This window comes from Gavialis gangeticus, unplaced genomic scaffold (assembly GCF_001723915.1).
Source record: "Gavialis gangeticus isolate Ggan-Ray unplaced genomic scaffold, GavGan_comp1, whole genome shotgun sequence".
NCBI lineage: Eukaryota > Metazoa > Chordata > Crocodylia > Gavialidae > Gavialis > Gavialis gangeticus.
In genome coordinates this window covers 134,191,042-134,216,748 of record NW_017729024.1, presented here as the reverse complement: position 1 = coordinate 134,216,748, position 25,707 = coordinate 134,191,042, and the positions used below count along the sequence as shown (strand labels likewise).

Sequence of the window (25,707 nt, the reverse complement as noted above, 5' to 3'; positions counted from 1 at the left end):
CCCCCCCCCCCCCAGCTCAGCTCTGGAAGGGAAGGAAAGGCTGGTGTAGTGCCCCCTGGCTTCTGGCCTGAGCCACAGCAGGCATGTGCCTGCATTTCTGCATTGAAAAGGGAATCTTTATCCCTGTCCAAATTGGTTCAAACTTTGCAGGTTAGACTAACCTGCAAAAATTGAATCAGTTCAGGCTCAGGCTTTTTGAATGTCTGTCATTAGCCTAAAACTATCTTATGAGCCGTTTCTACAATGTCCATCAAAAGCTAGTTGCATAACATCGTTACAAGGAGACATTTTCTTTTGTAGAACTAAATTGAAGCAACATGCTTTTGGGTTTGCTTTGCTTTGCTTTGTTTTGGTTTTGATGCATTGGTTGTTAGTTCCCAACTGTGACATTCCAGCTGTGGAAAGATGCATCTCCTCCTGCTGCTTAGTACATTGGGATTGCTTTGCATAACCAGGGAGGAGTCCCTTGAGCTTTGAGCAGCTTGATTTCACTGACATTTTTGTCAAGGGCAAGTTGAACGCTTTCTTGGCTTACTCTTCTTTCCCTTATATGGAAGCTTCTGTTTCCATACGTACTACTTGCAGAACTTAAATGTTCTACTTGCAGAACTTAAATGTTGCTTTTATTTTGGCCAATGATTAAAATAGAGATACCTTTACTCTGTACAAGTTCTGCCTTTTGAATGAACTCTGACAGAATACAAATGTTTTTCTCCTATTAGAGTTCTCTCAGAATTAATGGTGGTGACCTTATGGTGAATTTTGTTCATTTTTCACTGAAATTGTACAAGTAGATTAACTATTTTCATTGTTGGCATTTTAAAAAAATTCCGGTGTTAAATATGTGCTTGCCATTTAGCTTAGTTTATCATGGATTTTTCAACTGGAAATACATAAGTGAAGAAATACTTTGAATATTTGTCCATAGATAGCACTTCTAAATATTAATGTTGGTTTGTTTTAATTACCTTTCCATTCTTGAACGCATGGACATAGCACAGAATAAGGAATACATGAGATTTGAACTTTATGCAGTACCTTCTGTTATTCAAACAAAGAGAAACATTTTTTTTTGGTATATAAATAAAGCAGTATCAGTATAATTTCACCAGAAGAAAGAGCATATTGCAGTCATTAGGTCCCATGCAACCTAGTCTTTTTTTGTTAGACAGAAAAGTTTGAAAGAATTTTAAAATTGAATTTAGACCCATGAGGAAATTCTGTTCAGAGCCCTTCAGATAAATATTTTCTGTCATATGGATTCTTTCACATTGATAGTCTTTTCATTATCATATAGGACCTTATTTCCTATTTGCTTCATATATTTTTATGTCTCTGCACTTGATATGTTTCTGCGTAGATTAGTGTGGTCTCTTGTACATCCTGGTGTTTTTCATTTAAAAAAAGTATGATCATCTAGCTATAAGAAACCAGCTTCCATATCACCTGGAGACTGCTTATGTTTGCTAGTATTTATTGTAGATAACATATATTAAGATTGATTTAAATAAACTGATGGGGAAATTAACTGTACAATGAAACAAGGTGTTACAGCAAGATGCACCTACTTCTGAGATAAAAGTGTTTTTATACTATGCAAGTCAAAACATTAAGGAAACACTATCAAATACCATTTGAAATTGCAGTCAATTGATTGTACTGTGTTTACTTTGATTATATTATATTACAAACTTGTTTTTAACCACTTCACTTATGTGTGTAGTAACTGTGCTTTGAGATTATGATGACAAATGAACGTTAAGATATTGCTACTCTTACAGGCACGCTGAAACTAAATCATCCTGGATCCTCAATAGTCTTTAAAAAAAATCTAAGACGTTTAAATCACATTATAAAAGCCTCATACAAAAAGTAATTTTTATCCGATTTCTGTTGGTGGGAGAATATGGGTTTGACCAAATCACTGAACATTTCCCAAATTTATGCTTTAGCTACTATTTAAGTAGAAAGCATCTGTACTTATTAGAATAATTTGGGTTAAAAATGTAGTGCCTTCTAGGATGACAACATATATATACCACATTTTTTGCGTAGTGTGATTTCAGACGAACAGAAGTTTATACCTTGGAAATCCTGTTTTCTAGTAGAAATATTGCTGCTGTTTCTGCTATAGTGTTCCTAATTATTTTTCTGGTCATAATTCGTTCTAGTAACTTTTGACAAAATACTGATTCACATAGAAGTTGCCCAGAAAAAGGGACAGAAATCTGCTATATAAACTGAAGTGTGAACTAACAGACTTTCATCATTTGCATATTTAATATACCATATTTTAATCATTCTTTAACTTTATAGGGTCAAGAACGATCAGAAAGTGGAGAACTAGCATTTATTAAGCAACTAGTTCGAAAAATCCTAATAGTTGTTGCTCGTCCTGCTCGCTTACTGGAATGTTTGGTGAGTTGATGATTTCTGTAATTAGGTTTCTTTTTTGTTATTGGTAGAAAGTATGCCTGCTTGTGGTGTGGTACTGAAAGCTAGTTTTAAAAGCCAGATGCACATTTTTTATTCTTTGGAATAAATTCAACTTTAGTTTTAGTATGGGACCCTAGCTGTCGGCATGCTGTCAACTTCCATTAGCATGCGTCATTTAAAATACTTTATCTGTGCTGCCTGATGTTTAGTAAAACTTGGGTATGCATTAGGGGTGCACCAATAAAGATTTTCCTAGCCGATACTGATGGCCAGTTATTTAACCAGCCATATCAGCTGATACCGATCCAATAACCCATTTACAGGAATGCAGACTGGCGGCTTGGAGAGCAGCATCCAGCCAGTAAATCTGTGGGGGTGGAAAAGGGGCAGGGGGGGCAGATTGAGGCCCCTATGGAGAGGGAGGGAGTGGGGCAGGGGCAGGAACTGCCCAGTCAGGACAGTGAATGTGACCCCAGGAGTGGGATGGAAACACAGGTGGGTCATCCAAAGGGTGCGGAGGGGGTGGCTCCCGACCACTGTGCGCTAGTGGAGGCATGGGGGACATGTGCGGCAAGGGTGGGCTGCCTGCTGTGGGCTTGGGGCCAGCAGCTGCACCAGCTTTTTCCTGATGGACAGGCTGGGCCAGGGCTGTGCTTGGGGTGGGGGGGGGAAGGGCACGTGGTGGCAGTGCTGGGAGGGGTGGCTATGGAGTGGGCTACAGCCACCTCAAAATTTGCCGTAGCCACCCCTTCCAGCCACCACCTGCCCTCCTGAGCACAGCCCTGGCTCAGGCCCTCATCCGGGAGGAGACTGATGCAGACCAAGCCTGCATTGGGCAGCCTGCTGTTACCGTGCACAGAAATCTGGGGGGGGCAAATGTCCCCCATGCCTCCCCTGGGGGTGCATGCAGCAGTGGGGAGCTGCCCCCTCCCCACACCCCCTGGACAAGCTGCCAGCAGCTCCATCCCACTCCTGAGGTGGTATTCATCATCCTGGCTGGGCAGCGCTTGCCCCTGTCCCTGCCCCACTCCTTCCATCACCAGGCCCTCAGTCTGCCCCACACTCCAAGCCCACTCCCTGCCACAGACTTACCAGCCAGACGCTGCTTGCTGAGTTGCCATGCTGTGGCTATGAACATGCACATGGCATTTATCAGTAACATTATTGGCCACACAGGACCAAGAAAGGTGGTTGCTGGTGTTGTTAATTTTCCTTTTACCAGTGCTGATCCGATATGCCACCAGTACACTGGTGCACCTCTGGTATGCACAATATATAAAAAGGTGCAAAATCAAGCATTCAAAAGGCAGGAAATGCTAGAATTAAGGTTTCCTGTGAAAAATCAAGCTGATCTAATTTAATCCAAATTTCTTGTAAGCACATCTCAGGTATAAGAAAATCTTTGTTGAACTGTAGTCAGGATTCGAGTAGAGTTCTACTGGATGGGCATGTTTCTCTGGGAAGCTTGTGGTTCCTGACAGGTTGCTGGGGAGTGCAGGTTTCCTGGTTCCTCAATTGTAGGAGTGGCTTAGGGCTGATAAACTTGGAGCTTCTTTAGTCATCAGCTGCAGGGCATCCTTACTGTGTTGGAGCTTCCAGGCTTCATTTTGTACAGCGAGGGCCCTGAAAATAGCCAGGACCCTGAGCAATGAGACCTGAAATCAAGTTTAAATCAGACAGCATTCACAAGTACAAGAAGTTCACCAGCTCCTCTACACGCCACTTCCTGCCTATTTTACCTGTAATTGCAGCCAAGGAGAAACAGTTGGTGACCAGAAAGATTCCTGGGAGGACTCAACAAGATCCCTTCCGCAGATTGGTCTGCCTGTTGCTTCTCTCTCCTGTGTTTTGAGTGTAGGAGTGCCAGGATAATGTAGATGGAGAGGGGTGGCGCTTGTGGCTTAAACTAGGTAAAGCTGAATCTCGATGTTGACCGTAAATAGGAGTATAGATGCACCTTCTGGGACAAAATGTTTTAATACTAATTTCACAATAAAGGTTGCTGGAATTGTTTTGATATTGAGTAAAAAAAAATCTTTTTTTCTCCTTATATTATTCTGGGAAGGGGCTAGATAATTATGGCCTAACATTTTTACAAAAAATCAGTGTGAGGCAGACACTGGGCCTGGAAAGTTTCAGTCAAAATTTCAGTTACGGTTGCAAAGTTATAAGCAAATGAAAAGATCTTGTAATAGGAAATGTCATGGGAAGTGGTAGGCACGCTTAAAGACAATGCTACCAATCCTATATATAATGCCTCTAGCCTAGATGTCTGTCATGCTCAGGCTCATGGTATATAATAACCTGTCTGTATTCATTTCTTAGTTATTTGAGAATTTTTTCCTGCCAGGCTAAGAGTGCTCTGAGTTGCTGGTAAATGCTTAAAGGATTATTGTAAAGGTTTGTTTCTTTATACATATATCTGAGGAAGACAATATAGGGTTAAAACCAGAGATCAGAAGGTACATGTTTGTAATTGAATATATTTTAATTTAGTTACAGTTAGCTAAGTTAAAAGTGCCCTGTTTTGTTAATACGTGGAGATGAGGCTTTACGGTATTTCTGCTGTTAATGCGGCTAGGAAGGAAATAATTTTTTCATGATGGGAGATAGAATTCTTTGGCACATTTGCCATTGTTAGCTACACTTTTTAGAGTGCCAAAGGGTGAGATATAAGTAGCTTAGTTGAGAAACGCATCAACACATAAGATGAGCTTGACCAAAGAAAGCTAAGATAGCAATAGTGTATAGTGCTTGATTCAGACTACAGGGTGGTGTTGGGTAGGAAGTTATACGTACTGAAGCATCAGGAAGTTTCTGAATGCAGGAAAAAAGGTGAAATGGTTCATTTCCACACCTAATTGTATCCAACTGAAATTAAAGTTAAGGAGCACATATTTCTCCTGTGTAACTGTATTGAGTTAGGAGGGGGGAGGATGGGATTAAACCCTGATTGCTTTTAGAATCTGAAAAGGCAATAATGACCCCAAAAGTCTTTTCTTTTATTCCCCCACTACCTTCCCAATTTATTTAAATCATTTGCTATCCATGCTCTTATGCCATTCAGATTTATTAATCCTGAACATCTTGCATCGGCCTAACTTTACAGTTCCGTGCAAGTTGCGACTAACAGAAAAATCCACTTGATTTGCCATGGATTTCAGTGACTCTACTAATTCCATTTGCTTCAAAATGGTGTTGCTCATGTATATGACTTATACCCTTACTATCCAAAGGAGAAACTCTTTCTCTTTGTGAGAATAGCTATGTCCTTCAGGTCAGCATTGGTAGGATCAGTGCAAGAACCTGTTTTGCAGACCTGCTTCCCTATTGATTTTTGTGTTCAGGGCATGAACTGTTTTCTTTTTTAGTCTTACCCCAGTAATTCAGTGGCATTGGACATTCATTTGATGATGATGAGGAAGTTTATAGGGATATTAAAAATGTGTCCAGAAGCTGGTCAGTGCTTTTTTAAATCTAGAAAATGTATATATTTAGTGGAATTCTCTGTAGCTTTCTCCAAGCATATAGCCTGTTTGGATTCATACTTAGAACAGCATATCCTTTTGGCCCAGAATATGAACATACTCCTGAGCTTTGGGCTACCTCGGACAGCAACAGTTTGCTTTCTGTCAGGCTACTGGGAAAGATTCCTGCAGCATTTCACTGAATTGTTTCCTGTGATTATTTTGATAAAGTAGAAGTCTGCTACTCCTAAGACTGTGAACTAATTAAGAGAGTTCAGATTTTTTGGTTGGGGTTGGAAGCTGGTGTTCTGTCCTGAGCTGGATGGAAACAGAATTTCCGTTCCATGAAAAGTCAGGGGGTTGGGGGGTTTTTTTGTTTTGTTTTTTGTTGTTGTTGTTTTAAGAAATAAAAAAAAAAAACCTGTTTCTTATCCTCTGACTGCATTAAAAATCAAATGTTGCTGCTGCCTGGGTAGTGATGCATGGGTATTCGTGTGATAAACGCTGGGTAGTGAAGGACATTTAGGTGTTTCCAAAACAAAATGTGTTACTTAAATTCCCATACTACCTGCGTAGTTGTCTGTTGAGCTTCCTGGCTTCATTATTCAGTAGGTGGAGAGCCCTGGAGTCCATCAGCCGAAGGGAAGCCAGGGACCTTGCAAGCCTGCCTACTAGGTTTCAGTTGAATGTTATGACAGAACTGACTTGTTCTAGTGAAATATTTCAGTTTTATTGAAAAAACATTTTATACCTATAAAACCGTCCATTTGGAAATTTTCAACCAGACCTAGTTCTAATGCAGTTTATCCTGCATTGGTTTATGGTAGGCAAGAGAGTATGTTTGCTAAAGAATGTAAAGCATAGATAAAATAGGCCATGCTAGGCATAGGAAAGATTTTCAGTTTGAGAAGGCGTGAAGTTAGCATAGTTTTTTATTTAAAAACAGGGATGTCAAACTCATCTGGCTCCACAGGCCAGGGGAGTGGCATGGGGCCAGCCCCAAGGGCTGGATTGGGTCCACAGACAGCGTACGACTGCATTGGGACTGCAGGATGGATCCAGCGTATCCGGCCAGTTTGGAACTGTGCCATTTGCAGTGCCATGCTGGGCCAGTCTAGAAGGGGTGCCAGCTCCAGCCAGTTGGGGACCTGGCAGGAAGAAGCCTGGCATACCAGGAGATTGGCTACAGCTGTGGGAAGAAGCCATGGCTTCTTCCTGTGATGCTGCTGGGGCTCCAGTGCTGCTGCTTTTGCTCAGGTGTTTGGCAGCCCAGTGGGTGAGAACTACAGCACCAGAGCCCCAACAGCACGCTAGCTTCTTCCCATAGTTATAACCAAGTGCCCTGGGGAGAGCAGCTATGCTGGAGCCCTAGCAGCACCATGAGAAGAAGTCTGGTCTCAAGGGAGCTTGACTACTGCTGCAGTTACATTAGTTGGATGTACAGGAGTTTCAGTACATGGATGCTTGACTGCTGTTGCAGGCTTGTCCCCGCGATGCTGCTGGGGCTTCAGCCCCGTGGGTGTTGCCTGGGTGCTTGCCTGTCACTGTAGGAAGAAGTTGTAGTGCCCTGCTTGTTCCCACAGTGATGTTCAGGCCCCAGTACCACACCTGTCACCCAGGCACTTGGCTACTACCTGGGGAAGATCTTCCATTGCAGCTAGTTTTGGGTCAAAGTCTGCGGGCCAGATGACCCAGCTGTGTGTGCTGGCTTTGGCCCACAGATCATATGTTTGACACCCCTTATATAAAAGAAAGAAGTTTGTCTGGGATAACTTTACTTGTTAACGTCTACATTTCCCCTGGCATATGGTCTATTTAGACAGTAGAAAAAAGAGCTTAAAGTTAGGGGGCTAGAAGAGGCTAGGTATCCTAGATTCTCTGAGGCCTGTCTTTTTGTTATGGGAATCAAGTGGGTCAGTGCATTCAGTCCAGGTGATGAAAATATAGTCTATGTAACACAGATATAGTGGAGGTTTGATGGTGCCTTTTTCTAAGAATCCCTCTTTCAAGTGGTTCATGAAGAGGTTGGTATATTGAGGGGACATCTTAGTGCCTATAACTGTTCCCATGGTTTGGAGGAAGTGTCAGTTGGTGAAGCTGAAGTTGTTGTGGGTTAGGATGAAGTGAATGATTCATGCAATAAGTTGTGGTTGCAACTTTGTGATCTGTGTTCTTATAGATATTTCAGGCAAGCAGTTGTGCCTTCATGGTGGGGGGTATTAACGTACAGGTTGGTAACAACCATGGTTGCAAGTATGGTCTTCTTGGAAGGTAGTTGATATTCCAGATCATGTTGAGAGAATCTGTTTTCTCTTCTAGAAAACTTGCTTTTTAAATGGCAAATGGTTATATGATGTTTTCTGGGAATAGCTCTTAGGTGAGGGTACTGCACTTGAATATGCTGGGTCTGCCAATGTTACTTGGTATGTGAATTTTTGGGTTCATATAAAATGTGCCAGGGGTGGAAGAGTGGAGAATTTTTGAGAGCAGTTTTTCTTGAAGCTGATATGAAAAGAATTTGATCGTTGTTTCCAGTTCAAGAAGAACTGTTGGTGTGAGGTCTTCCCCTAGTTCTTATAATAGTAGTTGCTGTCAAAAAGTTGTCTGTTTGTTAGCCTCATTGGTATAGTCTTGACAGTTGAGGATAACTGTAGCTCTTCTTTTGACTATAGCTCAGGCTGTTTCTACTTCTTTCTCAGACCTCAAGAAGAGTACTTTGTGCTTGAAAGCTTGTCAAAAATCTTTCTCAACCATGCAGTTGGTCCAGTAAAAGATATCCTCCTGAAAATATCCTTTGCCTCTTATTTCCTGGACCATGGTAACAGCGTCACTTCGGCATTACCATTGATTTTTCAATCATATTCTTATTCCTGTGATTTAGAGCTGATGATTTATTTAATTTAATTTTCTTTAATAATAACATCTCCTCCCTACAGTTTGATCCTTTTACTTGCGTTTAGAAGTAATGGAACAAGGTATCTGGAATGTATTTTACCCTCTTGTTTGTGTAAATGGTGCATCATTTTATATCATGCCTTGCAAAGATGTGATGATTCCTGGGTGTGAAACATAATCACTGTCTGCAATGATAGTTGATAAGTATAGATTGTTCTTTTGGTAGCATTATATAAAGTGTGGTGTAAAAACAGCAACAAAACCTTACTTCACTGTTTTGCAAGAGTAGAATCTTCGGAAATAATCAAAAAGGCGTTGGGTAACAATATGATACTGTGGTGTTTTGGACCACTACAAATGGAATTGTGTAGTACTGCTCTTAATAAGGGAAGCATTGAAAGAACACCACAAGAAATGTAAAGGAAGCTTTGACCTGTATATTAAGGGCACAGTTACAAGGAAAAGTGTGATAAGTATTATTCTTTTCCAGGAATTTGATCCTGAAGAATTTTACTATCTCTTGGAAGCAGCTGAAGGACATGCTAAAGAGGGACAGGGTATTAAAACTGACATCCCTAGATACATTATAAGCCAGTTGGGTCTGAATAAGGATCCTCTAGAAGGTAAGTGCTTGTTGTGGTTCAGTCATCTACTTTCAAATCAAGATTATAAGACACTGAATGCTTCTCCTAGATTTGTTGGTCATTGTGATACATTGTGTGCATCCAGTAATGTTGGCAGAAGTACGGCAACAATACTATATTTCACTAGTTTAATGATCTGAACTTGTCTACTCCATGTAAATTAGCATCTCCTAAAGTTGCCCTTCTTCACAATGTTTTATTACTGATACAAATTCCCCTAAAACAACTTGCCTGTATAAAAGTGTATATACCAACAGGTTCAGTCTGTAACTGGGACCTGGCAGGATAAGGTGAAGGTCCTTTATTTGTTGTGTTCTAGTTTTACAACACTTTAGCTTCCCTGAGAAGGCATGTGCTGACTTTCTTGCACTTGGTTTTACAATCATAAAGTTGTATTGTCCTGTATGATTTGGATGACAATGATGACTTAGTTAGGGTGACTCAAGTGTCCATGTCTATAGTCTGGTGTACTATAGAAAAGTTGTCACTCCCTGACTTTTGTTTTATGGGTAGTGAGTATCAGGCTAAATTAGTTGCACCTTTTTCTTACTCTTAATATTTCCACCTCCATTTTGAAGCTAGAGCTTCCCATCCAGTGTTTTATATCCTTGGGATTAAACGGGATTGTTAAATTTCAGAGTGCTTTGAGGAAATTGGTTGAGGTTCATTGTCCATAAGCACTACAGACTGAGAGTCAAAAAGAAGACTGTTAAAAGAAAAGAAGAATGTAATAATATTGTTATAGACCAGGATTGCTTGCCTTAAATGAGTCCAGTAAAGAGAGAATTTGATCAACAAAAAATAAATTGGAAAATGATATTCATTTCTCATAACATCATTTCAGGATTGTAATTTCTCATAATACAGTAACACTAGTGTATTTGATTAAATTAAAAGGTAGAGAATTTAAAACCAATAACAAGAAATATATTTTTACACAATACCTGCTTAGAAATCATAGAGGCCAAGAGCTCAGCACATTTAAAGAAAAAGACATTTATGCGGATAACACGCACATGACCACTGCTTGACAGTAAAGATATTTTAAAAAATTCAGGACTTTTGGAAGGGCGTAAAAACCGACATCTAACTAAGAGTTAGGAAGCTTGGTTTTCATAAGTCTCCTCTAGGAGACTTGTCTCTTTCTTCTTTAGTAGGTACAGGGTGAATCTACATATACAATGAGCACATAGCAATAAACTCCAGCACAGTTCACACCAGAGTCAGCTGCTTCTGGGCACAGTACCTTCACATGTACCCAGACCTGCAGCTGTTTGGGCTGGGGCAGTGCAGCCCTAGGCTGGCAGTAGGTCCAGGGGGTCAGCCCCAGGCTTTGGGTGGTGGCATTGGGTGGCCGAAGGGCTGTCTGGGACCCAAGGATACTACAGTGCAGGGCTAGCTGGCAGGCAGCCCCACACTATAGCATCCTCGTGCCCCAGTCCCAGCCAGCCCCAGCCCATCCACACGTGTTTTGTCACACTAGTGGATTTTGCCATAGGATAGTACATGTCCTGGCCAGTACTGTCCTACAGCAGATTTAATTAATTTACTGTGGCCTAATGCAGCTGCACATGTAGATGGTGGCACTTTACTGCACAGCTAATTAGTCAGCTCTTCAGTAAAACTCAGATGTAGATGTACCTACAGCACACTTATTTGCTTCAGAGTTAAACTGGACTGTTACTTAGGTTTTTACCTCCATGCTCAAACCCCTCTGGAGACTGCATTTTATATAGGATGCTGCTTTCAATTGGCCTAGTAACATTCACTTCTGCAGCAGGTGCTAAAACACTGAAATGCTTAGAGTTCACCAGTGTCTGCCCACATATCTCCTGGAAGTTAGAGGGAAAAAACATTCTCCCGCAGTTCTCTGGAAAAGAATAAAAAATTATAAAGTGTGTCATCTTATTGTAACACAGAACTGTGAGATATTGGGTGAGGTAGACCGCTGGTATAATCTGGTGTGATAAATCCTTATGTTTCTACTGTTGCCATGTGAGCGTTGAATTAGAAGTTGATTTTTCTGTTGGGAGGCTTAGTTTTGTTAGTTTTGGATCATCTAGGTCAGATTTCTGCCATTCGCAGTATGGCAGTTTATTTCACAAATAGCTCAGTTTAACTGCCTGTCAAATAATATGCTTCTTAGCATGAGTAAAGGATCTGGACCTATTTAAACTCAGGAAGCTACTTCTATTAATGTCTCCAAATCATGTACTGAAAGGGACATACAAAAACAAATACCAAATATAAATAAAAATTATAGATGTGAAAGGGATAATTTCTGTCCAAAAATATTTATGTTCTTTGACTACTTAATCTAGAATACTCTTGAAAATATGTTTTAATAAATTAAGTATTCATGTTTGAAAGGTTGTGGAATTATTCAGATTTAACTGGAAAAAAAATGGGTAAATGGCATTGCAGTAGATAATGTGAATTGCTGGGGAGGCAGATTACTGACCTTTGCTTAATTGGGAGATTAAAATAAGTAGGTTTCTCTGTGCATCTTTTTAAAGGTTAATATGGTATGTAGATTTATTATCAAATAATCTAGTCAGAGGAATATTTTGGATGAAACAATCTGCCTAGCACAGAAAGATGGAAATATAAATACTTTAAAATAATGATTGTTGTGGACAAAAACCCTTAATGGCATAAATGGATTTTTAAAAATATTTAAAAAAAATTCATATATCCAACCAAACTTTTGGTTTAAAAATATTATAGTAGTGAAAATGTATACTTGATTTACTGGCTTTAAAAATGTTTGAATAAACAATTACAGTGGTTGAGTGTTATACAAAGAACATTCTGCTGAAAGCTCTGTAACTTTTGTACAGAGAAAATATTTAAATGATAGTAACAGCTGACTTCATTCAGGAATGTCATACTGAATTACTAAATTGGATTTCAAAGCTGTTAAATTACGTATACAATGTTGGTAAATGTTCATGCAAAGGATTCCAGCCCCACTGAAGGAGAACCTGCTGCTCTAGGGCCTTCTTCACTTTTTTTTTTTCTTGGTTTGCTGCTATGGCCGTAGAATCTTTCCTTTGAGAGAAATGGTGCATGCATTACTTGGAGATAATGCCAGATAAATTTATACTGTACTGAAAGCAATACCACAACAGATTTATCACTTATCAGAGCCTGGTGGCTGCATTTCTGAAAAGTTCCCTGGGGAGAGATTTTTCCCCATGGCTTTTAAATTACCATCTTTACCTTTTTGAATCATGAGTCTTCGGAAATGGTTTAAATCAATGAAATAAAAAGGGCAGATGTTTAATGGTATTTAGATGAGTTTTAAAAATCTCTTCAGGCATTGCAAAATGGTTCCTTAGCTCCCTGTTTCAGAAGCTGACTCTTGGTTCCATTCCATTACTACCTACTGTTTGCAAATAATATGTATTTCTCAGATAATAGTTATTTTGCAAAAGTTCTGTTTAAAATGGAACCATTTTTAATTTGTCATTTATGAAAATAATTTGGGTTGAGAAGGTTGTCAAACTACATTATGCTGCCTTGGGTCTCACCCATCCAATAAAGGATGCATCACTATTTCCATTACAAACCCCCATATTTATAATTTGGCAGTAAAATTCACTCCAACTTGAATCTTGTTGGCATAATAGGTCTTATTCCAGGAGATTTTTAAAAATTGGAATAGTTTTTGTTTTATTTTATTGACTTTTTCCCTTAGCTGAATTTTTTTTGTATTTCTGTAATGCACAAAAGATCTTTGTTTGATCAAAGTAACAATTTAGATACTTCTGGTACATACATTTTATGAACTTGTTGCTTCTGTATGTTGCTTTTAAGGAACAAGATTATCTACATTTAAAATACAATAAATAACTGCACATGAAAGCAACTTTCAAAAATCTTTAATAATTCCCCCCCCCCAATGTGTACTGACATTTGTTCTGGTGGTTAAAACAAACCTTTTAAAACCAATAATATTTCAGTTATAAATATTCAAATGAATAAAAATCTGGTTAATGTATATAAATATACCCTTGCCTGTGGAACTTATATTTTTTTTTAACAATGCTGAAGTATAAAAATAAAATCTAAAAAGTTCAAATCCCCAGGACATGATTATAAACTAAAATGTGCATCTTTAGTGATGTAAGCTGTATGATTAACTATGTATATGATTAAAGTAGTACGAAGCTTCCCAGGGTGTTTTAGTTCAGAGTTAATACAGCTTGTATTACCCTGGGGAGTGTCTGTGTCTAGATCCACAGAGTTAGCAGAATCTACAGGACAGTCTGGAGCTGAGAGACAAGCAGGTAACTTCCAGGTCCTGGAGCTCTTAGTATTTCCCAGGGAAGTAGATATGGGGTGGGAAAAAAACCTGTTAAAACTCTTAAAGAGTTGTGGGTCTAAATGTAAAATGATTTTTGCCCATCCCATTCAGTATTTCAGCTTTTGTGCTCAGAAAGTTTGCAGCATTTATAATCATTATCAGTCTAAACTAGAAGCTTGCAAGCCAAGGTAGCTTCTTCATCTTTGTGGCTTTCAGATACAGGTAACAAGAGCAGGGGCTGATAAGAGTTTTGTCTCCCTGAATTTTCACAGTCACATAGGCTCCTATAGACATGCACAGAGCCTGCTCTAACGTGCTAGAAATCGAAGCAGACTCAATCAAGTCTCCTGTACTGTGGAAATTGACACGCTCTGGCAGCCTTCTACATCGCATGTATCAGTTTCCCTGTGCGGCTTCGCGCTGAAAAAATGACGATGGGGTGTTTTGAAATAAAGTATGTTTGAAAGTTCAAAGCACCCCACCACCATTTTTCCAGCATGGGGACACACAGGGACACTGATACACATGATGCGGAGGAATTTTTAATTAACAGGGCGCACTAATTAAAGTGGCCAGTGCCGCATCCTAGAGTGCATGTAAAAATGCCCTAAGAGACCGTTTTCCCTCAGTGCCCAGCTCACAGAAAGGCTTCATAAATACAGTTGCATGGTTTCAGCAGTCCATGACATTATACATGCATCTTCGGTTTTGTGACAGATTCATGCAAATATTATACACTTCAAGTGTTATTTAACAGCTGATGTAGATAACATAACACCCATCAACCCTCTTTTAGAAAAATGACTTTTTGCAGGTTTCTGTTTTGCTTCTGTTGTGCTATATGTGTTCTGAAATAAAGTTTCTGACTTTTGGTTTTAGAAATAGCTCAGCTGGCTAACTATGACAGCGGAACAGCAGAAACTCCTGAAACAGATGAATCTATAAGTGTAAGTCATTCCATTTTGATTGTGATGCCTGCTACTTTTACTACATTCACTTTAAAAATCCAGTATTGAATTCACTGCATGAGTTGTTGTATTCTTGATTAGGTTTTGCAAATAACTAAATAGAATATTGTCTTCAAATTAAGGGCCTGGTAAATAAGGAATGCATAGATGACAATAAATTATAACCCAACTCTTGTCTAATCTTTCCAGGAAGATTTCTCATAACAGTACTGATATTTGTTTCATCACTGTAGTCTTTGATAGTACTTGACTCCACTTTTTTGATGCCTTCTCAACTTCTGCTTACTTCTTGTATTTTTCTCTTAAAGATTCTTAACAGTTCTTCCACAAGTGAATTTAAAGTGGTTGTTTTTCTTTCACATTTTTAATTTGGTCTGCTTACACAAGGTGCTAATGATTAAGAGGGTTTGAATGTGATTTGTGAAGAGATGAAAACATCAGTAAGTTAAAGCTCTTGATTCAGAAATTAAACTTTGAGTAGGAAGGTTGTACATTTTAATTTAAACAGATTATTTTGCTGCATTCTGAAATTATAGCATACTAAAGCTGTGGATAGAAATACTTTGGTACCATATACTATTTCGTGGAAGGATGCCACCAGCAAAGGTATCTGGTGCTGTGTTATGAATATAGCCTGTTGCTTAAAACTGGTTATTTAAGTTACTAGAAAGATACAAATGGGAGAGAGGTTAGGAAGTGGGGAAAAATGATTACGGATTTGGAGGTACTGATTTACATGAAGAGACTAAAGGTCAAATATGCTTAGATTGGCTGAGCAGTAACTAAGAGGTCATAAGTCCAAACATACTTCTGTCATGAGTAAATGCATATACCAAATATGCAAGAATAGAGGGGAGGAGGCTATTTAGCATAATAAAAGGCCTGATTGAGGGTGATGGTAAGAAACTAAGAGGAAAAATATGGGTTAAATACCAGGAAACACTTCCTTGCAATGTGTTGGGTTAGATTGGTGGAAAACAAATTACTTAGAAAATGTAAAGCTGGGCTGTTTAAAATGCTCATAAATGTGCAATTAGGAGCAGTCATGCAGTGGCAGGAAAATAGCCTAAATGCCTTCATAGATCCTCTCTTCCAGATTTATTTTATTTCATTCTATTAGCATATCCACTTGTTTTCATGTGGTAGAATGTTTCTTCCACAAGCATTATTCCATCTGACAGCAAGGGTTGCCCGGATAGAGTTGTTTTTTTCCCTCCTTTTCTTAGTATCTCCTATCCCTTTGAGTGCTCATTGACAGCAGTATTAGTCCATCCCCTTTCCATGGGGATGCCCTTAGATCAGGGGTTCCCAACGCAGTGCCTGCAGGTGCCATGGCACCCCTGATGTTTATTCAGGTACTTGCGTGCATTTTCACAATCAGTAAAAATCATTATTCCAACAAAAAATTCTGTCATACTGGCACCCGCTGCTTTTCCTTTAAAATTTGAATGTGCCTTTGGGCACATAAACATTAGGAACCCGTGCCTTAGAGCCTATGGATAAAGTTGCCTGTATTACTATTACAGAGTGAAATACTACCTGAAATTGTTATTATGGACATGATATAACTTAGATATATTCTTAACTTTATGTATTCTTAGGATGTGTATTAGATAGATTTCTTCACCAAACTGTTCATGAACTAGTAGAAATATCTTTCTTGGACTACATGCTAGGAAACAGAGTATTACAGGAGAGCTGATTATAGAAAGTAAGCATGTATTGGGTGACCATTGGGTTGATTCAGTTTACATTAAATAGGAAGATAAACAAGCAGGTTGGTAACTATTGTTTTCCATTCCGAAAGAGCAAACTGTGAGATACAAGTGTAGTACAGTCAATTGAACTGAAGAACTTGGGGACTGAGAATAGACAGTCTCCTCCACATTTAAGTATAATTTCCATAGATAATAGGATTCAGATTTTCATTAATAACCTTGGAGTATGAATGAAATATGCTGCTGATGATAAATTAAGAGACATTTTTAATATGAAGGAGGATCAGGCTACATGAAGAATTGGATGACTTTGAAGAAAACAGTAATTTACATGGAATGAGATTTAATATACAAAGTGCAGTGTCATGTACTTAGAATAAATTCTTACTAGTCCCTATAAAATGGTGGCTCATCTAGAAATGACAAAAAACCAAAAATGACCTTAGTATATTAGTTGGTCACAGAATGCATATTCACCACCAGTGTGATGTGATCATAAGAAAGCCAAATATCATCATAAAGTGCATTAAGTGAGGTATTTTGATTAGAGAAAGGAAGTATTAATGTCATTAAGCAAGGTCATTTCCAGAACGTATCTGGAATACTGTCCGCAATTCTGGTCCTTCATGTTCAAGAAAGATGAATTCAAATTGGAACAAGTACAGAGAAGGGCAACTGGGACAGGAAGGAGAGTAGGAGCCCTGTATTATGAGAAGAAACTAAGAGATTGGCTTGCTTAGTCCTGAAAAATGAAAGCTGAGAAGAGATCTGATTGCTCTCAGGGGCAGAGAGTGGAAACACTGAAGAGTAAGAAACCTATTTAAGCTAGAGGACTGTGCTGGCACAAGAACAAAATGCTATAAACTGGCACTGAATAGGTTTAGGCTGGAAATTAGGAAATTTCTAACTCGGGGGTGGGCAAAATAAAGGCCCATGGGCCAGATTCAGCCTGCCAGGCCATTCTATCTGGCCTGCAGGGCCCCTAAAACATTTAGAAAAAGTATATTTATCTGCTCCTGGCTGCTGTCAAAGATGACAGGATCCAAGGGAAGCAGGACCCAGGGAAAGCCAGCTAGAGTCAGGAGAAAGGCCAGCCTGGCCCTGCCCCCTCACCCAGAAGTGTCTTCCTGCCACAACTTTTACAGCTTCCCTGCAAGCTGCTCTGGCACCACGTGGCCCCTGGCTGCAACATGGAGCACGGGGCCGCTCGGGTACCCCAGGGCCAGAGGGGGTGGGGGGGGTGCATGCATGTGCATGTGTGTGTGTGTCCCTGGAATGAGGGAGGGAGACAGAGACAGAGAGCAATGAAGGAGGGAGAGACTGTGTGGGAGAGACTGGGGGGTGGGTGAAGAGAAGCTGTGTGTGTGTGTGTGTGTGTGTGTGTGTGTGTGTATAGCGCAAGTCCCATACAAACACCCCACCATACACATGCACCCACACCCCCCCTTGCACACCCCAGCCACCCCCTCCCCCACAAACCCCATACCCACCCTCACTACACATATCCACACACCCACCCACATGCTCCATCACCCCACACACACACACCCGCATCCTCCCCCACATAACAGCCCCCCACACTCCCCACAATATACAAGAGTAAGACTTCATTTTAAGCTATTGTACAATCACCTCTACGTACATTACACAAACGCGTGTAAACCAGGGCAAACATATTTTTTCAAATCTAATTAATGAATATTGTAGATGTTTGCTTTTTAGAATATAATATGGTATTTTTCTGGTTCTGAGATGGCAAAACCCCTTGTTGAAAGGCATATTTCTGATGGCAAGGGGAGGGACTTCTGGTGGCAAAGGTCAGGGGTTAGGGGGTGGGACTTCCAGTCACAAGATGGTGACCAGGGGGCAGGGCCTCTGTCAAGGGGCGGGGCTACCAATGTGGCCCTCAACAGCTTGTGGAAATTTAGTAAGCGGCCCTCCGCTTGAAATAATTGCCCGCCCCTGTTCTAACTATCGAGTGAGTAAAGTTCTGCTATGGGGTACTGGAAGCAAATACCCACTTGGTTTACAGATGGAGCTTGAAAAAATTATGAACGGGATTGGATGATATAGTTGCCTAGGTGGGCATCCGAGGACCGGACTTGAATGACCCAGGTGGACCCCTCCAGTTCTGTATCCCATTCACTGCAATCAGATGCTTTCACATGAATGAGAATGCCATGTGGATATGAATACAGTCAAACATTAGCTCAAAAAGGTGTGAACTGTTTCATCATCTGAATAGATGTTCTCAAGCCTTCTCTTCTGATTTCACTGTTTATGGGCCTGTATATGCCCATTCTCTGTCCCTTGCACCTGTGTCAGTGCAGTGTTCTTGGTGCATGTTTTAGGAGCATGCCAGTTCTCGGCTCCTAACAATGATGTCCATGCAGTGTACTGTGCAGTTCCCATAACATGCTGCATCCTACCTCCTAACTCAGGTCTTGGCCTTGTATGCTTGTGTCTTGCAAGCACAAACCTAACTATTCTCCCCACTACATCTCAGCACTGTATACCCATACCTCCATTGAACAGACTCATGTCCAGCTATCAATACAGGTCTCATCACTTTGGGGCCTGTTTTGACGAAGCACAGAATGAGTGGGGGAGTATCAAAGTGAGATGGTTTGGAGTGGGGCTCATAAATCCCTCTGCATCTCCTTGCACAGGGTGATGAACAGTTGCTTATTTTGGAAACACTTTTTTATCAGTCTGACCTTTCAGAAGAAGTGTTTGAATGCTCTTACAATAATAAAAATTATTGTCTAGGAACATGCTGATCCCTCAATACCAGCATCATAGCACAGTTATAAGGGACAAAAGTTGGTAAATAGTATCTCAAGTCCAGAGCTTTCAAAAGGAGCCCAAGGAGAATGTTAGCAGGGAGCAAGACATGTGCCCGGAATACATTTCTGAAAATGGTTTAGGGTACAGCTTCTTGTGCATGGATGTAACTTGGTTTCAGCGACAGAGGCATGTCATCTTGAACCGCTTAGATTCTGTGATGATAAAAACCATATGAAAAACCTTCTTTCTTAGAAAGCTTGAGTTTTACTGCACATGTATGTGTGTCACTTTTTGGGGGCATCTGTTTGGTTTATGCTGACCCAAAGTTCTAAATTTAAATCCAAATAACTAATTCAGTACTGCTTTCTGAAAGGAGCAGTGAATGCCACTTAAAATCAGGCAGAATGGGGACTTCACATTCTGTCTGCAATATTCCAGGCTTATGCCCAAACGACCTGGTTATAGAATACCAAAGAGTGTCTGCTGCCTGTCTGTCTGTTCTCCCCTTACCTTTTTCGCTGCCCCCCACCCCCACCCAAGAAAGGAAAAGAACAAAAAATATGCTCTGACAAAAACTTCAATAGAACCAATCTATTCCTACAAAACGTTCACCTTCCACAAAAGTCTGCATGATTGAAAAGTTCTACTGTTATCCTTAATTAGAACCATCTATCTGTTACAGTAGGCTATTGTATTCATATTTAGGAATGAACAAGCATTTTGGAGGTTTTGTGTGTCACTCAAAGTACTTCTTGGTTTTGTAAAACTAATAATAATCTGTTAACTTTTTCCCCTTTGTAGTTTAAACTTGTGTTTATTTTCCCAAGAATGCACTGAGTAAAAATATAACTAAGGAGAAGGTGCTAGGGGAAAAGTTCTCCTGAAATGAAGCTGGTATGCGTAGGTGACTGTTGTATGATATACTTATCAAACCTTTTTTTTTTCTTCACATTTTTCTTTTCCATTCTTTGCTTCTCTTCTCACAATCTCTCCCAAATGGCTTCTTTGCTTCTCTTCTCACAATCTCTCCCAAATGGCTTGAAGCAAAATCACTTGGACTGGTTGAAACTTTGAATGGGTTTGGAAATAGGCAGGAGTTTATTTGGCCCTTGCGAGTGCTTTGGTGTATACTAGTGGGCAGATTCACAAAAGCATTGTAATGTTGCTAGATAAGGATATGCGTGTACTGGGAATTGGGAAAGAACCTAATCAGGTTAAATGCCTAATTCCCACTAGGTGGGAGTCTGCCTGTATCTCCACTTGCCATAATCCCTCCATAAATTTGGCCCGTGTATGTCTGCCATAGCCCCAGATAAATGCAGAACAGAAGAACCCTTTCTGATGGAAAGACAGAGAACAAGAGACCCTTCTAGCCCTTGGCCTTATTTCCTGTGGTGTTCTTATTGGTCAGAGCCATAAGAAAACCTCTTTACAATTCCACTGAGGATTGCTCTAGCCTGAGGGCAGTAATGTATTTTTTTCTGATTTCCTTGTCTAGTGTGTTTAACTTTTGTTCGGTCTCCTCTTTTATGTTAAAGAGCTTGAACAAGTCATTGAAGCTCCGGAGGAAACCTCGGGAAAGTGATTTTGAAACAATAAAACTGATTAGCAATGGAGCTTATGGGTGAGTAATCCATGAGTGCAACAACTCGCTTGCATTTCATCTATTCATAATCTCTCTTTTTTCCTTAATGCAAACAGCAGGAAGGTGTGCTTCTGTATTGTGTATACATGTGCATTGGTGCCCTTCTGGTTTCTGTTTGTAAAGCATTTTCCATATTATTACTGACACTTTTGAAATGCAAAAATCTCAATAACAAAATCCAGTATTGCCAGTTTAGTTCAGAAGAAACCTCACTCAACCATAGAACAATAAAACAAAATCCACCACCAGTCCAGATGGGGGGAGGAGGCAGGGGAGGGTCAAAAAGGGAGGAGTAGAAATAGGAAGAAAAATTTCAGGAGGAAGAGGAAAAAGAATTGTCCTAGGGTTCAGAGGTCTCTATGAAACGGGGAGTTCCTTACAGCTTTTACAAAACAGACAGAAAAAGGTAAAGGACCAGAGTTGCATATGGAGGAAGGTGGAGGAAGCAGGATGTATGGCAGCTCTAGCATCTCAGTTGTGCTGTATGTGAGTTTTTGGAGGGGAAGAAAAATCAGTGTGCCTGACATGAAATATCTGTGTATTAAATGAAAGCTATTGTTTAGTAAAATGAGAAATGAGTTTCTGTATCAGAATCTGAGACATGCTGATGAGTTTGTGGATAAAGTGATCTTTTTTGGGGAGGTGGGGATAGGGGAGGAGCAGTGACTGAAATACAGTGACTGTTTAATGCACTGCTGCCTCTGCATTAAATGTGAAATCAGCATGGACTAATTTTGGCCACTCGAGATTTTAATTGTGGAATTCTACAAGTAGAGGAGGAAACTGCAAACCTTTTTTTATTTAAAAAAAATTCTAATATATCTGCACATTAAATGTACAACTTGCTTGGCTGTAGGGTAAATCTTCTTTAAAAAGCTCCAAACTGGATATTTTGGTGAATAACCTGTGGCTAAAATTATTGAATTGTCACAAATTATCATCTTCTTTCCAAAGAAAACTTAGCACTTGTGAACGAAAGACCAACTGACTATCAGTAGCTTGCTTTTATAGACTGGATTTAAGTTCCTAAATTCCCTACCCTACTGTCCTACTCCCTAGGGTATTATTCTCAGAAGCAACTATATGCTTTGCCTATTTCCATTCTAGTTTACTTGGCAAGAGACAGATCAATATGGAGTTTTTTTCAGCATTCAGTGTGTGTTTGACTTGGCAACATAAGATTGGCAGTTGATTTAGTTTAAATTAGGGTCAACAAATATAAGGGTCCAACACATTAGTACTTCCTGAATTCCTTTTAGCCGGTCTAAAAATCGCATATAATTAAGCAAAAGTATCTGTTCCGTCTGTGGATACAAAACAATAAACTGCTCCATAGGCATTTATTGCAGCTTATTACAAGTGTAAGCAGCTAAAATAAAAGTTATTGTTATGCTACAAGGATTTTTTCTCTGCCAGTGTTTTTCCAGTCCATTAACTTTTTGAAAGAATTTGTGTGAATTTTGTCTTGCTTCAGTGATATATTTTCAGGAAGTGTCAGTGGGCATATTTTCTGACATGACCTGTTAATGCTTTATTATGATATTTATTTATTTTTTCATTGTATAATGAAAGGGTTCCTCCTCAGCCAAATTAAAACAAAAAGTTTTCCACTTGGTTGTTTTTGTTTATTTGGTTTTGGTATTGATATTTCTGCCTTCATTAGTGAAAAGGAAGGCTTTGCTTGTTTGACAGTGTAATTGTTGGTGTTGGCACACTGAAGCAGAGATTTGTCAGATGCATTAAACTTGATGAATTTAAATATAAACCATTGTTTTTTTTTAAAGTTTGAGTAAATATTCAGTAGTACTCTTCTTTGTAATTGGTTGAATAAACTCATTTGCACTGCGATTAAATGACTGTATAGTAGATGAGGTATATCGGGCTTTTGGGAATGGTTGGGAATATACAAGAAGTTAAACAAGCTGTGAATCAGTAAACATGTAGGATGCAGGCCAAGTCATTAATGGTTTCACAAGCTGTCTACCTTAGACTTTCCCAGTGAGCCAAAACTTCCTTTCCTTTCATGCTCCCTACATATTAAATTTTCAATACAATCCTAGCACCCTCCCTCCAAGTTTTTAAAAACATAAATAAAAATGTATAGACAACACTTGGCATAGTCATGGCTCCATGAATCCACTTAACAAATTACATCTTAAGTTAGTTTTATGGGTAGATGAAATGAAGCTTTTTTGGATTTATTAGGCTGGTCATTGAGTGTTGCATAATTGTCTGCTTTATGCAGTTACAGAGTACTACTACTGAAAGTGCCAGGAATGTTTTTACTTGCTTTTGGTTGTGAAAGGGGAAGGGATAAATAAATGTTTAGGTACATGTTATTTACTAGCTAATTGGATTGTAGTATTGTCACTGGTACACACAAAGTAAAAATGTACTATGGCTATGAGCAAATGGGATATCCTTTAGTTCAAATGTGTGTGTCCCTATAAAGCTATAATGGGTCTTATACCAGTCAAGGAGACTAAGACATAGTTCTCCTAAACTAAAAGCAAATGTATTGAACCCTAACAGATACAATTCTAATTAAAATTGAAGCAGCATTAACAGTTAAAAATGTGAGGTTTGTATCTAGTCAAAGCAGATGCTCACCACCCCTTAATGTTACGAACGCAACTTCACTGGTTGATCAGGCCATGAAGTCTTGTCCGGGGCTCCTGGTTTCCATGTCTGATGTTGAGGCAGGATCTTGGATCAGTGACAGGATCTCTTCTGGCTTTCTTCAGGAGTGTTCCAAAGGGTACACTCTCTCATCTCTGCATATAGCCTGAGTTTCTTCATACATAAAATTAACTTAAACCTTCCTCCTAATGTATATTAATAATATTACTTCTGTTTGCCGAATATGGTTACCTTTAACTGGAATTTTCTATTCTGAGGTAATCTTTTCATTTTTAGGTGAGGATAGGTTTTGCTCTGACTGTTCCTCTTTTGCCCAGGTTCATAGATTCATAGATACTAGGGTAGAAAGGGATCAACAGATCATTGAGTCCAACCCCCTGCCTTGGCAGGAAAGAGTGCTGGGATTAGATGACCCCAGCCAGATGCCTATCCAGCCTTCTCTCAAAGATTCCCAAGGTAGGAGAGAGTACCACTTCCCTTGGAAGCCCGTTCCAAATTTTGGTGACCCTTACTGTGAAGAAGTTTTTCCTGATATCTAGCCTAAATCTGCTCTCTGTCAGTTCGTAACCAAGAATCACCCTGGTGAACAGAGCATCTCTGATCCTGTATTACATCCCCCTAATGAATCTGTAGATAGCCACAAGATCCCCTCTCAGCCTTCTCTTGTGGAGGCTGAAGAGGTCCAGGTCCTTCAGTCTCTCCTCACAGGGCTTGTCCTGTAAGCCCCTAACCATATGAGCGGCACTCCTCTGGACCCTCTCGTGTCTATCAACATCCTTCTTGCAGCGCAGAGCCCAAAACTGGATGCAGTACTCCAACTGCAGTCTGACCAATGCCTCATAGAAGGGAAGTATCACCTCCTTGGATCTATTCGTCATGCATCGACTGATGCATGATAAAGTGCAGTTAGCTTTGCTGATGATTTCATCACACTAATGACTCATGTTCATCTGCAAGTCCACTATGACTCCAAGACCCCTTTCTGCTTCTGTGCTGCTGAGAGGGTCTCTTCCCAGCCAGTAGGTGTGCTGGATATTTTTGCGCCCTAGGTGCAGCACTCTGGACTTGTCCTTGTACGGCATCCTATTGTGTACTGCCCACTTTTCTAACCTGTTCAGGTCCACCTGCAATTGTTCCCTACCCTCTGGAGTGTACACTTCACTCCACAATTTAGTATCATCTGCACCCACATCCAAGTCACTGATGAAGATATTGAAGAGTACAGGTCCAAGGACCGAACCCTGCGGGACCCCACTATCCACATCCTTCCAGGTTGATAACAACCCGTCTACTACCAATCTCTGAGTGTGACTGCTAAGCCAATTTGCCACCCACCTGGCCATGTAAACATCTATGTCACAGCCTCTTAATTTATTTATGAGAATAGGATGAGATACCATATCGAAGGCCTTGCTAAAGTACAACAAAACGACATCCACCTCTATTCCTGAGTCTAAGCATTTTGTGACCCTGTCAAAAAACAAAACAAGATTGTCAGGCATGATCTACCTGCTACAAATCCATGCTGGTTTCTCTGCTGCATTATTTTTCCCACTGGACTCCCACAAATATGATCCTTCATAATCTTTTCAAAGACCTTTCTAAGGATTGAGGTGAGACTGACTGGCCTATAATTACCTGGATCCTTTTTCTTCCCCTTCTTGAAAATAAGGATCACATTGGCCCTTTTCCAGTCCTCTGGGACCTGACCCAAGTGCCATGAGAGCTCAAACAGCTGTGCCAGTGGTTCTGCTATGATGCTGGCCAATTCCTTCAGTACCCTTGGATGCAGCTCATCCGGGCCTGCTGACTTGAACACATCCAGTCCATCCAAGTGACTCTGCACCAAGCCAGTGTCAACAGTTGGTAGGCTGGTGTCTCTCTGATGCCCATCTAAGTACCCATTATCTTGAGCCCTGTTCAGGAACACCAAGGTAAAAAACTCATTGAATATTTCAGCCTTGTCCCCCCTCTCTGTCACTAATTGCTCCTCCTTGTTCAGTAGGGGTTGTATACTGCCCTGTGCCTTCCTTTTACTCCCTACATACCTTAAAAAAAAAAGACTTTTTGTTGTCTTTAATTTGTGTTGCCAGCCTCAGCTCTGTAGTTGCTTTGACCTTTCTAATTCCTTCCCTGCAAGTGTGGGCCAAGTAAGTATACTCCTCCTTGGTAGCTTCCCCCTGCTTCCACTGCCTGTA

The 25,707-nt window shown here is 40.1% G+C and overlaps 1 protein-coding gene across 1 annotated transcript in view; it reads left to right on the top strand.

The window, feature by feature from the left end:
* The window catches only part of MAST4 (microtubule associated serine/threonine kinase family member 4), a 181,821-nt gene that overhangs the window by 105,092 nt on the left and 51,022 nt on the right, over positions 1 to 25,707 (top strand). Inside the window, exons 8-11 of the mRNA XM_019517765.1 lie at positions 2,317 to 2,418; positions 9,289 to 9,421; positions 14,631 to 14,698; positions 20,763 to 20,848. Coding sequence (XP_019373310.1) covers positions 2,317 to 2,418; positions 9,289 to 9,421; positions 14,631 to 14,698; positions 20,763 to 20,848 — 389 coding nt within the window. The remainder of the gene's footprint in view (positions 1 to 2,316; positions 2,419 to 9,288; positions 9,422 to 14,630; positions 14,699 to 20,762; positions 20,849 to 25,707) is intronic.